Here is a 15,213-nt window from a genome sequence, read left to right as displayed (position 1 = left end):
GGTTTACTTAATATTTGTTTTGCAAAATTGATCTTTTCTTGAAAAGTTCCACTTGTGTATCAGCTTATTAAAGGAATTAATTGTGCCAGCTGGGACAGAAATATCTTGCATCCTTCATGTATTTATATAATTCTCTGTTTTTATTTAGGAGCAAGCCTTTGATCCATATGAAACCTTGTCCCAGGATATTCTCTCTCCACAATTTCATGAGCATTTTAATAACTTAATGGCAAAACCTGCTGTTGCTCTCCACTTTCAGGTGAGTGCAACTGAGAAAAACTGAATTGCTTTCGGTCTCATGTTTTAAGGGTTTGGATTTTGTCAGTAACTCTTTACTTTCTACTGAGGAAGAAATCCTCTAGATTCTGACCTTTCTTCTGTGTAAGATATTTGGACTCCGCCTATTTTTGTAAAAACTGGACATAGATCTGACCCATCCATGAGTCTTTTGCAGTTTTTTTTGTCCTCACATCAGACTCTCTTGCTTAAGAATAGAGGGCGACCTCTCATATCTGCCACTTCTATTTCTGTTCTGCCTTTTAATGCCAAACACAGGCATCCAGGCATGAATATTTTCACTTTCTTCCTTACGTATCCCAGGCCCCTTTGTTTGGCGTTGAGGCTGGGACCTTCTTGAATCATTTCTTTAATAGGACTATCCAGGAAGATCATCTGTGATTTTTTTTTTTTTTTTTTGTAAATTATTTTTTATTCCGTCCTTCTGCCAGCATGGCAGATCTATTAAAGACTACTGTTCAGAAGACTGAGCTTGTGTTCAGAAATGCACTTAGAGAAGCTGCTGAGCAAGTGTTCGGTCAGTGGTGCTCCCAGCTAAACCCATTGTAGTAGAGCTTAGTTTGTACAGTTCACTGGGGCCCGCGTCTCTGCAAGCTGAGATTCCTCCAAGCCATTCCTTCAGGGTGAGTGTTTCCTCTTCAGCTCTGAGCGCTTGGTAAGCTGGATCATCTCGCTCTTAAATATTACTTGGTGAACGAAGTAAGACCCTTTACCCACCTCCCTAGCAAATTTAAAGCCCAAAGCCCTATTGCAGATTAAATTGGTAATCGAGTCATTTGACAGTGAATCTGGCCTCCTTTCTGACTCTCGTCACTGTAGAAAGGTTTGGGCATTCCTAGGGATGTCCCTTCACACTTCTTCTCCAAGCTGTGGAGTGAAGGCTGAGGTCCAAGCTCTGTGCCATGGACGGATATGAGCTGTCTCTGACAATTGCAGAGAGATGCAGCCAGAAGTCTTAAACGGGGGGAGAGGTCATCTCCGAAAAGGAGATCAGGTAATTCAGTTTCTGTTCAATAGTTACCTTGATACGGGAGATGGCAGGGATTTCACCGTCCTTTGGAAAACCTCTCCTCATCTTACAACTTCAGCTATTGTGTTAGTTAACTGCTGGGAATGGGAAAAGATTTCTAACTCATTTTCGAAGTCATGAACTTGTGATTCTCAGTTTCTGGGGGAGAGGAGAGACTAACATTAATTTCTTGGGTACTTGATGGGACCTCCATATTTCTGTGGTATGTTGGGTGTAAATTGAAGCACAGTGTACTTAATTGGGAGGAGAGGGCATTAGAGGGAAGTTGGTGACAAGTTTATTAGATTGTATGGGAGTCCTGGCTGGTCTTTAACATTCCAGTGTTGTCTTTAAATTCTGCGGCAAACTGTGGCCCAGGGTAAAACATGTTGTTTTGGAAATGGGTATAAGCTTTTTTCAAAGTATTTTCAAGCATTTTCTGCATTCCGGGATGTGGCTGTTGACTGGGGAATAAGGTGTGCAGCTTAGCCATAGCCAGTGCATTATTTTTAGGTGTTGTCACCTTGGACTAACGCTATTAATTGAGTTCTGCAGACAGTGCTGAAATACAAAGGTGCTAGGGATTGCAATAGGAGCACCTCTACGTGAATTAAAGGATGCTTATAAAATGACTTGTGGGAAACTTGGTCCTCTAGCTTCTTATATTTGATTTGCTACTTCTGGCAAAAATATGGACCATCCGACTGGTTACCATTTTAAGGAGGCAGATTGTGCCAGCGTTTGTTGTGGGGGCTAGGGGTGTTTTCAGAGCTGTGGGTTCACTGGTGAGTATGCGTCAAAATCCACCCGAAGCCATGGATGGAAAAGGTGCTTGCAGTGCCTGGAAGAGGGTGTTTACAGGTTCTGTTTCCTTGATGTCAGAGCATTTATGTGTCTCTGAATCTTATAAAGAGTCTCATTAGGCAAAAATGTTTTTGCATACTTTATTGTCTTCCTTACTACTAGATGTAAGCATAGGGTAATATAGATCAGAAGGGACACCCTGGATGCGTCTAGCACAACCGTCTTGCTTAAAGCAGTGCTAACTTCGGGGCCTTGTCCAGTCCCGTTTTGAGTATTTCAGTGTAAGTAATCCTGTTTATTTTTCCTTTTCAGTCTACTGCTGAAGGGTTTAAAGAAGCTGTACGATACGTCCTCCCGCGACTCATGCTTATCCCAGTCTATCATTGTTTGCACTACTTTGAGTTACTACAGGTAAATGAAGCCACACTCTTGTTTTCTGCTAAAAACATTTCTTAATGTGGAGAACCTGAGCTTTTAAATAGGCGATCAGGTTTTACTTACTGCTTCTGAAAACTGAAAGATACGAAAACATTAATTTGACACCAGTTAGTATATGTCTGAAAAATAGAATAATTTCAAAAAATCTGCTAAAGCATCTGTTGCTCTGATGTGAACATTTGAAGTAACTGTATTTTATTAAACCTTTATTGAACTTGAGTTCTAATATAGTTAAAAATTCAATATGCAAATCTAATTTCTTTTTTCCTTGAGTTCTGAATTTTTTGCCTGTTCAGAAAAAGCTGAGCGTAATTCAGATCAGTGTTCTCAGTCTCAAGTCACACTCCAGTTGCAGCTCAGCTGATCTTGTTTTGGGGACTGGGGAGGCATTTCTTTTCAGCAGAGTCAGAATAATCTGTTCTTAATGTTCAACCATTTGTCTTGAGTCCTAAATTGAAGAGATACAGCAAAAATACCATTTTTCATAGCGTACCACCCTTTCTCCGTATTGAGGAGGAATGAAAATAAGCACTATTATTTTCTTATTTTCTATCTTTTAAGAAGTGACACTGATGAACTGTCAGGCTTTATGGAATTCTGATTCAGATGATAAAAAGTTATTCCTGTAGGACATATTTCAGGGGTCTTACCATACAAGTTTTTTAGGTTGGCATCTAGTCTGTATTTATGAGCGATTCTGCCTATTGAGGCATTACTTACTTTGGAACAGCCTCTATTGGTTTGACCACAGATCACTTGCACATATTTTATTCTGATGTGCACTAGCAAGGTGGTTTACATCAGTAGATATTTCCCTTGGGTATAACAGCTAAAAGCCAAAAAGTAACTAAGCATGTATCTTTTTGCTTACAAGCAAATGTTTTTGCTGTGAGTTATGAGAAGAGAGGCCAGCAGTCAGCAGAAATTTAACATCTGAGATCTATAATAATCATTCTTGAATAAGAAAAAACCATGTGGCTGTAGAAAATGCAGTATCTTGAAAAAGACTTAGATCGGAGCTTTTTTTTAAGTAGCTGAGGATAATGTAAAAAAAGTTTCTATTTGCCCCGTTGCGTTGGGAAAGTTTGTAACGCTTATAAGGGTAAGTGAATTATTAACTAACTGGGATATACTTAAATTAAACAGGTGAAATATCCTGTGGCTATAGTTGACATTTTGAAATAGCAACAGAAATCACACTTTCAAGTTCTCAATGTAAAAAGTGATAGTAGCAGTGTCGTACAGGTGTGTTACATGGTCTTCCGTTGTATTTCAAAGGATTTACTTGTATGAAGGAAGAAAAGGAAACTTTGCAACATAGAACTTATGTATAATACAACATAAAATTTTCTCAAAAGAATCTCAAGCCAAAAAATAGCAATTGTTTTAAGACCAGGTCTGTAGTTAATATCTGGCACGTATTCCTTTTTTTTTTCTTTTTTCTTTTTTTTTTTCTTTTTGAAGTTCAGTCTTGTTTTCGTTATGTCTGCTGTGATTTTTTGCATATCCTGATTTAGATAGGTAAAAATAAGGATGATTTGTTTTGACCCATGAACCACACATCTCCAATGTATGGATTGCCAGTATTTTGTAGGAAGGTTTAAATCCAAGTGGTCTCAATAAATTTTAAACCTTTAAGCATTTCTACTCATAGTCAGTTTAGAAAACAGTTAACAAAGCTTAAACCCCCCCCCCAAAAATCAAATCAACCCTGATGGTCAATGAACTTTTCTCTGGATTACTGCACTGTTTCTATTGAGCACAGAAACTTTACATTGCCGTAGTGTTAATATTTGCCTTCATAAAGCTTGTGTTTCTATAAGGACATCTTCCAAAAGAAAATAAACTGATCAAAGAACTAAAGGATGACAGCAGAAGCACGGCGTGGTTCTGCCAGCCTTGCTGCGACGTGAGCACTGATAGCTTCGTAGATGCATCTGTCTTTCATAATAGTGTAACTTCCCTTTCCGTAAGGGTCAGTTGCATATGATAATTCTCTGGAACTTCTTAAAATGTTCTTCCTTCACGTTTAAAAGACCTAATTGGGTTAGTGACCTGTATTATGCTGAAGGTCAGGCTAATTAATGACCCATTGTGCCTTAAAGCTGGGAAATGGAGTGCATCAGTATGAAACTTGAAGAACGAAATCATACGCCACAGTTTTGGGAGAATCTAAACAGTTAACTGATTTTACAAGCTGCGTAGTGTTTGTCCGCTTTTTAGGGAAACATTACACATACGCCTTATTGAGCAGAGTTTTGTGTGTTTTCAATCAAAACTCAAGATTACATGCTTTGCATGCAAACTTGGTAGTTTTTTCTTCAGTGACAGGAAAGGGTGGTTACTATTTATGTTTTAAACCATGGCACAGAGAAGATAATTTGTTTTTGATAGCCTGTCTTAAATCTGTAGTGCTGCAAGAGTTTTCTGTCTCCTGGGGACTCTGAGTCTGCTCGTAACCCCGGTTAATATTGATAGGATCAGGTTATACATGCACATTCTTAAAATTGCCACATATCTTTGAAGAATAAAGTCTGGCAGATAGTGCAAAAACATTTAGTTATTTCTTTTATTTGTTTTTAACTTGGATAATACAGCAGGATGCTGCATGACATATAATATTATATGATACCTTTTTTAACAAGGGAATTTTAGTAGTGAAAATTATGAAATATGACCTTTATCCACAGTATACAAGATTTCGGAATAGAATTAGAATTCAGCTGCAGAGGCTGACACTTGGCTGTCTTGAGTCTTTCTAACCTTGTGAGCACAGAGCAGAGGTCTTAAATATCACTGTAGTGAATAATGATAAATACAGAATCTTTTGTTGTGATCACTTCAGTTGCAGGTTCAAAATTTGAATTTTATGTTGTATTTTGAAAACATCCTAAATTTACAGCAGTGATTTTTAAAAGCAGTGGTTTTTTTACGGGTAGAGAAGGTATTTATTCAACAATATTAATATATTATAAACTGCTGGTACTGCTTCCCTGTTACCATTGTATTTGTCTCTAGGAACCTTGGTTGAAAAAGACCTAACAAAAATGGAAGCAGAAAAGCAACAGAATACTCAAAATATTTTCATGGCTTCAGTAGGGAGGGAAGCTAAGATTGAGACTGTTGCTCCTAAAGAAAGTTACCCAAAAACCCTACTGAATTGGGAGGTAAATAAAATAATGATTTACAGAAGCGCAGGCCTCCATGTTTGCTCTTTTGCAAAATAGCACAACTAAAACGAATGAAATTAAAGTGTAAAAAGTTTGAAAATTCTTTCAAGCTGCAGAACTTTTCTCCTTGGTGCAGAAACCTGTTTGTGCAGCCTCTGACGCAGGATCTGCGTTAGAGACTCCTCTTTGCCTAAGCAGGAGGCAGAAGGGTTGGATGTCGTTTGGAGACCCCCATGCTGAATTTGTTTGGTTTGTCTGCTTTTCGTTAGCAGCCGTATAGAGGTCACCAGGAAACAGCCTTTGAACACCTTGAGTCAGAGGGCAGGCCCTGATGTCACTTTAATGTTGATTGCTTGTTCAGGTATTGACAGAAGATGAACCTGCTGTAGGTTGTTCCGGAATGACTGATGATAGCAAAGGCTGAAGGAAGTCATGCTAAAGAAATAAAACTGTCTTGTAGGAAAAAATAGTGCTAGTGATCAAAAGTTGTTAGACCTTGCACACGGGTAACCCAAATATATTCTGCTTGTGACATCTTTAATTGATTATCGGAGTATTCAGGTTTAAAACACTATGCTTGACATTTCCAAGCGTGAACACCTTATTGCTGGCAGTGTAGAGGAGAGCTTAGCGTTTCATCAGACTTTCAAGATCCGGGTATGTTTTCATAAATATGTCTGTTGATACCAGACTATCAATCATTCATTGAATGCAGTGCAAAGAACTCAAGGGGTCATATAATCCATCCAAATCCTGAGCAAGGTGCCAGTTAGATATATCATTAAAATCCCGAAGGTAAGCAGAGGGCTGTTCAAGTCCAAGAAGGTTTTCTTCTACTGACTGTAGAGTATATCCTTCCTTCTCATGTGGCTTACAGGCAGATTATCATCCCTAATTCTTGCATGTGACTCACTGTGTTGTTATCAAGCAATCCAAAATGTATGAAAGTCCGCCTTTTGATCTTTTCCTTACCTAATCATTGACAGCCATTGACTGACAGAGAAACCCTGGTCAGGATTCTACAGGATCACCACGATAGAATTTTTTTAAGTAAACAGTGTTCTTCACTACTATTTTCTGACAGTTTTCTGTACAATAAATGGAATAGTTATTCTTGGTTTATCATCACTGGTATTTTAAATACATCTGGCATAAGCCGGACCCCCTTTTTCCCTTTTCTAAAGATTTACATATTTTCTCTGTCTAGCAAGCATGTTATGCTTTTGCATCTGCTGTTTAATCGGAAAGATGCTTGTTAAGAACTGGCATTCGGAAAAGCAGATAGAATCACAGAATGGTTTGGGTTGGAAGGGACCTCTCAAGGCCATCTAGTCCAACCCCCCTGCCGTGGGCAGGGACATCTTCAACTAGATCAGGTTGCTCAGTGATTACAGAGAATGAGATATGCTTCAGATAATCTGCCTGATCTTCAGGAATCTATGCATTAAGGTGTAGGAATGGATTAGATTACTCCCAAATGTGTTTGTTTTTTTTTTCTTTTTTAATACAAAAAAAGCAAAACATGCCATTTGATGTCTGTTAAGTGCCAAACACAGCTCCCGTTGGAAAGGGGATGGAAGAAATTGTGCTCAGGACATGTGAGGAGAAAGAGTATTTTATCAGACTCGGTAGCTTTTCCCACCTTTAGGATTTTGCACTTGTCATCTTTTCACACCATTTTTATGTTCTTTGCATTTCTGTGGCTGAGAGTAAGGAAAATAAGGGTTTCCGCAGAGGTAGACATTTTTCCCTTCCCTGTACTGTTCCTCAGCTCATAAACTTCCCAGAAATTTTTGGCCATGAAACTTTCATTTCTCTAATACGCAAGATGGAGGTTGTTTGGGCACGTGAAAAATAAAAATTTTAGTAATTTAAATCACATGAAGAGAGTGGACCAATCTGGTCAAATCCTGTTCTCTTAATTACTTTTAGAGGAAGCTACATATCCTTGCTGAGGGAACATAGTGGGGAAAGGAAAAGAAGGCTTCTGCCATGCTGAGTGATTGTAAGTAAGATTTCTTTTAAAGTATGTAGGTAAAACAGAGTTTATCCAAAACTGCGTGGCATATTGTCTTGATTTTGCCGAGCAATCTATTTGCTTGAATTTTCTTTAAAAAAAATTCATACTATCTTTAACATGAAAGGGGTTAAAAAGAAAAATCTCTCTTATTTATATCAGTAGTATTTTAGGAGTGATCACCTTAAAGAACCAAAAAGAGGAACTCTGTGAATCGGCTTTGCTCAAAGCATATTGCTGCCAAGTGTGTGGAGATGATACAAAAGCCTGTTGAATTTCCTAATTTGAGAAGTTTCTGCCTAGTGGTAGAGACGGATCTAGTCTTTATAAAAAGGAAATACGCTGATTCTCGCTGTCTTGACATTTTGCTATTAGTAGCAAATCTTGAATTTCAGGCTCTTTTTTACTATGTTAGGTTGCACCATGCAAAATTGACATTTCTTCTTGAAATAGGTGAGTTTGCTAAAGATGGCAGAATTTAGAATGGTAAGAAGCAGAGAGAGAATCTTGGTCATTCCGTCTTTTAAATTTGCTCTGAAATGTTGAGATTAACTGACTCGTTGAAGGAATATTACACGTAGTTACATAAAACACCATTTAATTCTTGACTATTTCAAACCTCCAAACTATTTAATAAAATCAGTTGTGAAACAGGACATTGTTGAAAAGATAACAGGAAAAAGTGCCTGACAATTAGCGTTGGCTCTCGGTAAAAGGGTGAAGGGTTATCTTTCTAAACTCCCTCCTGCTGTCTCCTGTTGACTATCTACTGACTTTTCCTGAATATCTGACAAATGTTTTTCGTTACGTGCGTAGCTAGTTTTGAGTGTGCTTCTAGTAATAACTCTCTCGTTGACTTGAAGTCACTGACTTCACTGCGTCCTGTAGATAACACTGAGTAAGAATGTTTGTCAGTCTTCCTACCCTTCTAAAAATTAGACAAATCTGAAAGGAAAATGTTTGTTATGTCACAGCAATTGCATAGGAAGGCAGTGAAGATGAAGAGGATCGGGAGTGCTTGAAACAAGCCATTACTGCTCTTCTGAATCTGCAGTGCAGCATGGAGCGCATTTACAGCAAACACTCCCCAAGACGTCGGCCTGGGTAATAATCCACAAAACTTACCCTGGTTTCCCAAAGTCGGCAGAGGAGGAGTTGAGTGATGTGGAAGTGTTGTGGTTTAACCTCAGCTGGCAACTAAGCCCCACACAGCCGCTCGCTCGCTCCCCCCAAGTGGGATGGGGGAGAGAATCGGAAGGGTAAAAGTGACGAAACTCGTGGGTTGAGATGAAGACAGTTTAATAGGTAAAGCAAAAGCCACACGCGCAAGCAAAGCAAAACAAGGAATTCATTCACTCCTTCCCATGGGCAGGCAGGTGTTCAGCCATCTCCAGGACAGCAGGGCTCCATCACGCCTAACGGTGACTTGGGAAGACAAACGCCATCGCTCCGAACATCCCCCGCTTCCTCCTTCTTCCCCCAGTTTATGTACTGAGCATGACGTCCCATGGTATGGAATGTCCCTTTGGCCAGTTGGGGTCAGCTGTCCCGGCTGTGCCCCCTCCCAGCTTCTTGTGCCCCCCCAGCCTGCTCAGTCGGCAGAGCACGGGGAGCTGAAAAGTCCTTGACTAGTGTAAACACTACCTAGCAACAACTAAAACGTTGGTGAGTTATCAACATTGTTCTCACCCTAAATCCAAAGCACAGCACTGTACCAGCTACTAGGAAGGAAATTAACTCTATCCCTGCCGAAACCAGGACAGGAAGGCATTGTAATTTTTTTCTTGTTAGATAATGTGTATATTTTGTTTTCAAGGCATGTCTTTATGCCAGTTTTCATTGTGAATGGAGTAGCAGCCCAAAACCGTTGCGGTCCACTTCCATCAATAATGTCAATATATTACTCTTTGCCTAGCCAAAGCAGTGCACGTGGCTTATCTGGAACGGTAAACTTGGTTAGGGTATATTTAGGGCAAAGAAATAATGATATAAACAAGTAACTTAGTTGATTTTTTTGGTCTCTTGGGATGGCAAATGTGGAATGTGCCCATCATGACTTTTTCTTTTATTCATTCAAGGGAGCCGGTCTGTCGCTTCTATAACCGACAAATAAGAAGCAAGCACTTGGCCATCAAGAAAATGAATGAAATCCAGAAAAATATTGATGGCTGGGAAGGCAAAGATATTGGGCAGTGCTGTAATGAATTCATAATGGAAGGTGGCTTGACGAAAATAGGAGCCAAACATGAACGCCACATCTTTCTCTTTGATGGTTTAATGATCAGCTGTAAAACTAATCACGGTCAATCACGGCTTCCTGGTTACAGCAATGCAGAGTATAGACTGAAGGAAAAAATTATCATGAGGAAAATACAGATTATTGATAAAGATGACACATCTGAATACAAACATGCTTTTGAACTGGTGTCGAAAGATGAAAACAGTATACTGTTTGCTGCCAAGTCTGCTGAAGAGAAGAGTAACTGGATGGCCGCTCTGATTTCCCTCCAATATCGCAGTACTCTGGATAGGATGCTTGATTCAGTATTACTGCAAGAAGAAAATGAACAGCCACTGAGGCTGCCCAGCCCAAACGTGTATCGTTTTGTAGTGGAAGACTCGGAGGATAACATCGTTTTTGAGGACAACTTGCAAATCAGGAATGGCATTCCTATCATCAAAGGAGGAACGGTTGTGAAATTAATCGAAAGGTTAACTTACCATATGTATGCAGGTATCCTGTACATTTGTTATGTATATGTTTTTTAAGGTCATGCTTGTATGGGTGATGAAATTAATCCTTTTATCTTGTGTTTGGTTGGGGTTTTTTTCTGCGTATAGTTAAATGTAAAGTAAGATTTGCAGAAAAAATCCCCAGTATCTGTTATTAAATCAACTGGCTTTGCTGGCAAAGCTGTAAGAAAATTTTGGGTATGCAAGCCTTCTCCCCTCCCCCCAAAAAAAGTATCAGTGGTCTAATAGGAGCCACTAGTGTGTTTCCTGAGACCATCATGGCTAAAGCAGTTGTGCAGTTACAGGCTGTGTGACTGTGGAGGAAGAAAAAGGTTGGAGGTTATATTTATTATACTTCAACCTGCTGCTTTGTGAAGTCCCTCGGTAGAAAAGGATGCAAATCACAATTGGCATTCTTCAGACTTTCCTGTGAAATACTATCTTAAAGTCACAGAAATTAAACCTTGAAGTAGTTACATGAAGTGCTAACGTTGATGAAAATGTTAGATCTTAGGTTTGGGGTGAAAAGCATGCACTGAAAGGGGGTGCAGTGAAGCTGACGTAAGGATGCTGGTGGAAGTGGTGTGCAGTTTTTGTAAAACTTCTGAAACAGTGATGGTCTCCTTCGTGCTTTTTACAAAACTGCCTGGTGTTCAAGTGAGTCTTTTTTGTAAAACTAAGGCTAGATAGTGTGGAGCTGTCTATTAAAAAAAAAAAAAAAATTAAAAAATAGCATTTCTCACATTGAAGCTCAGTATTGGTGCAACTAGTTGGTACGCAGGGAATCTGTAGTTGTGTTGTCTGTGAGTCCCAAGTCATCCATTTCTAAAATGTGATGGGTTTCGGTGGCTTGTAAACTTAGCTCTTTTCCCAAATGAACTGGTGTATTTGAGTATTAGTTTGCTAGCATAACTTCAGTTTTTATAGCGCAAGTACTCGCCACTTTGGCCTTGGGAATCTTCAATGAAAGCATTGCCTCTTGGGTTTCTGCGTGCTTTCTCCAAACAGTGTTTGGAGCCAAGACTAACAAAATCCTCTCCCTCAGCCTCCACAAGGGCATTTTGATGACTAATAGCCTGTGGAAGGACTCTCAGCAGATCTCGGTGATGCTTTTTGTTTGTATTTAGGTCAAGATGTGATTTTTTTTTAAACTGTCAGTTTATTGTAGGTTTGCGTTAGTTTCAGATTTGTTTGAAGCAGGCTTTGCTGCAGTCTGCATTCACAGAATGACCTCTGTCATGTCAAAGAAGTCCCCAGTCGATACCAGGATACCATGGGAGGCAGCAGATGCAGAGTTAATAAACTCTTGAATTTTAATCGCGAGCCACTATTTGTAGCACATTGCTTGTATTTTCTATTTTCTTGAGAATGTCATTTACAAAAATAAGTAATTTTTAAAATAGTATAAAGGAACCTACACAGGTTAGAGAGCAGAGTAGCAGCCCCCATTTGAAGAGAATTGCAGGTCTTGTCTGCAAAGCAGACAAGACTACCTGCCTGTTCAGTGGTAAGAGGAAGATTTACTTTTAAAATGTCATAAATAGTACTGAAGAGTGAACGTAGATGTGACGTGGAAGCAGAACAGGCCAGCGCCGGACTAGGGTGCAAACTCAGCAGCATTATCACAGAATGAGAGCACTATTACTTTTAGCTTGCAAGCACGTTCCTATATATGGGTCCCTTAAAAATGTTGAGCAGTGCTCTGCAGGGAATTCAAGCCTTCTTAAAAGCAGTGTTTGTCTTAATCTTTTGTGGGCTTGTTGGAAGAAATTCACTGCCCACGTGTTGAAGACTGCTGGTGTAAGCTACCTGCACCTCATGCTGACAGATTAAAGGCTATTTACAGAACATCAGGAAAAAAGAAACTCCCAACAACCCAAAATCCACGAGTCTGAGCAGAGCATATGCACATGCACTTCTCTAGGCCTGGTTTTCCTGTATTTCAGCATTCGTTTGCTCCCAGGCAGCTCTGGAAGCTGCTGCGTACCACACGGTAGCAGGGTAGTGCCGCTGTTACCCTTGTGAGGGAGTCTGCTGCAGGGATGTCAGGGTTAGGACCAGATGATGACCCTTCGTGGCTCACAGAAAAGTGATTTGTTTATCAGCTTGCTTATTCACGATCTAAGAAACTCTGTACAAGAGAGTGGAATTAAAAGAGATTAAAGGAACACTATTTTTTCCTTTAATACTTCTCATATAGCAGAGTGGGCCCAGTAAAACGCGTGGTAGCTTGCGGATAGGCACGTCTCACGGTAACACACCGACCATAGCGGTGAGAAACAGCGGGAGAGAGGTGTGGTGGCTTGTGGAGATGCAGCGTCTTGAACTGCTGCAGGTATTTGCTTTGTAAGGCCTCTGCTGCTTGTCACGTCTTCCCTGCTGGCTGCTCTGCAGAGGGTAGTTGCGTGCCGCGGTGGTGGGGCTGGGGCAGGTGTGCAGTCCCCACTGCTGGAGATTTTTTAAGAATAGGTAAGACAAACGTTTTGGCGGGCGTTTCTGATGTCAAGAGAGTAGCCTAGTTCCACCGTGTCATCTTTGTCCTTATGAAACCATGGAATAGCTGCATATTCAGAGAGTGTAAGCCATTCCGCATGCCAAGACTGAGACACGGTTTTTGAGAGAACCTAGGAAGTGCAGTCGAACACTTTTGCAGGGGAAATGCGTCAAATAACTAAATGAAAATTCACGAGCGGTGTCATTTCTGGTATTTTTCAAATTACAGTGCTTAACTTATAACCTTAGTGTATTTTCTGCACTGTAAGCTTTTTCTGCGAATATATGTGTATTTTATTTCTGATATTTTGCAATTGGATTAAAAAAACACTCCATCATTTTCTTACTGTGTGTTTACAGATCCTAATTTTGTACGTACTTTCCTTACCACGTACCGCTCGTTTTGCAAGCCCCAGGAACTGCTGAGTTTACTGATTGAAAGGTAAGCAGTGGTCATCCTTTCTGAAGACATTGAAGGGCTTTGTGCTCATTTACCTGCTCCTTTTCTGCTCGGGTTCTCGGTGCCGTGTGGCACACGTTGTAGTGAAGCTCATAAAACAGTAACTTCTGAAACGGGATACAGCGATGCAAGTTTTTAATGCAAGCTTCCTTTTCCCAGTTTGTTAAATCAGTTACCTGAATTAAGTATTAGCTAGAGCACTTGGTGTGCCTCAGCTGTGGGGTGGTAGTGTTCTGAACTGCTTCACTTGATCATGAGAGTGTGTTGGAGTATGCCTAAGTCTCGATGCAAATAAGGACGGAAAAGTTCTAAGCAGTTTGTTTGAAAGGCACAGACTCTCAATGTAAACAGCATTTTAATACAGTGTGATAAAGCCGCTCTTAAGCTTTCTTCTAATCTTCGCTTAATCAAGCTAGCAGGTAGTTAAAAACCTTATATCCTAGTCTAGACATCTTGTGATGACCAGAGAGCTAGCGAATTATCAGGGTGAGAGCTGGGTGTGTTAGCAGCACATAGCCAGGGGAGGAGGGAATTCCAGGCAAACTGGATATTAGATGAGTGCTTGAGTTTCACCGCACTGAATTTTTTTTAAATGCAATTGCTCTTCATGTCCTACATAAAGGGTTTGTGTTTTATCTTAATTGCCATCAGTTTTTTGGTACTTTTATTCATAGGTTTGAAATCCCAGAGCCTGAGCCTACTGAAGCAGACAGGCTGGCAATCGAGAAAGGAGAGCAGCCGATCAGCGCAGACCTTAAGCGATTTCGCAAGGAATATGTCCAGCCAGTACAACTCAGGTTTATTTGCTTTTAAATTTGTTCTGTTAAAGCCAGATTTTAGTTCACTGATTATATGGTGATCCTGGAGACAGTAATCTCTTTTGGAGACTGCTGTGCTGTCGAGCAGGGACTTATCACTGTCTGCAACCAGACTAATATCCCAAATCATGTTCTGATTAGTCATACTGACTTCTGTTGTTGTTGCAACGGTACTTTGGTTCGCCGCCGCTCGCAGCTGTGATCACCACCCACAAGAACACTGTATGGCTGCTATGTAAAGCGGGTGTGGGTGAGAGATGTACAACTGAAAGTGTTTCTGACTGCGTTTTGAATGGATTCCTTGTTAACAGGCCCTATGAAGATAGTTTCTCTGTTTCCATTTTTTTCAGTCCTGCTGGTATTTTACTCCCTTTCCCAGCCCCGCTGATGTATTTGCACGCAGACAGGGAGACTCTTGTCTGTACTGCACATTGCAACAGGCTGCAGTGAATCTTCAAGGTCTTGCTGACCAAGCTAACTTGGGGAACAATTAAGCGTTTCTAGCATGAATGAGGCTAATTGTTTCCCTGATAGGGGATCAAGTCAGGAGGAGACACAGATCACAACCAATATTTGCTAGAACAACTTTTATTCATTACACTGTTTTTATTAGTAGCGTCAAGATGTTACTATTAATGGCAGATAACAATACACACAGTACCCTCAGTTATTGCCTTACCACACGCCGTCACTTGTAGTTACCTGTTCGGAGCAACAGCAGTTTACTCAAAGTGAAGGGTCATACTGACGTGCCAGTACCTTCAAGGTAGGTGTACAGCAAGTCACTTAGGAGTCCCATTTTCATCAGATACCTGTGCGCATATATATAAAAAAATATAAATATGTATGTGATACTGTAGTGTTCGTCGATACATAGCTGCCAGCACCTTCTTGGATGTAGTCCAAGTTATACAACCTCAGTGTAACCTTCACACTCGTGTGTGCTCGTGGCCTTGTAGAGATTTGTCAGGCCC

The 15,213-nt window shown here is 40.3% G+C and overlaps 1 protein-coding gene across 1 annotated transcript in view; it reads left to right on the top strand.

Annotated features, from left to right (window-relative positions):
* The window catches only part of SOS2 (son of sevenless homolog 2 (Drosophila)), a 49,398-nt gene that overhangs the window by 18,361 nt on the left and 15,824 nt on the right, over positions 1 to 15,213 (top strand). Inside the window, exons 7-12 of the mRNA XM_009321646.1 lie at positions 149 to 259; positions 2,423 to 2,530; positions 8,721 to 8,839; positions 9,814 to 10,469; positions 13,322 to 13,403; positions 14,096 to 14,218. Coding sequence (XP_009319921.1) covers positions 149 to 259; positions 2,423 to 2,530; positions 8,721 to 8,839; positions 9,814 to 10,469; positions 13,322 to 13,403; positions 14,096 to 14,218 — 1,199 coding nt within the window. The remainder of the gene's footprint in view (positions 1 to 148; positions 260 to 2,422; positions 2,531 to 8,720; positions 8,840 to 9,813; positions 10,470 to 13,321; positions 13,404 to 14,095; positions 14,219 to 15,213) is intronic.

The sequence above is a fragment of the Pygoscelis adeliae genome, unplaced genomic scaffold (assembly GCF_000699105.1).
Source record: "Pygoscelis adeliae isolate BGI_AS28 unplaced genomic scaffold, ASM69910v1 Scaffold43, whole genome shotgun sequence".
Taxonomy (NCBI): Eukaryota; Metazoa; Chordata; class Aves; order Sphenisciformes; family Spheniscidae; genus Pygoscelis; species Pygoscelis adeliae.
The sequence above is the reverse complement of the archived record's forward strand: the minus strand, read 5'-3'. Positions and strand labels throughout refer to the sequence as shown.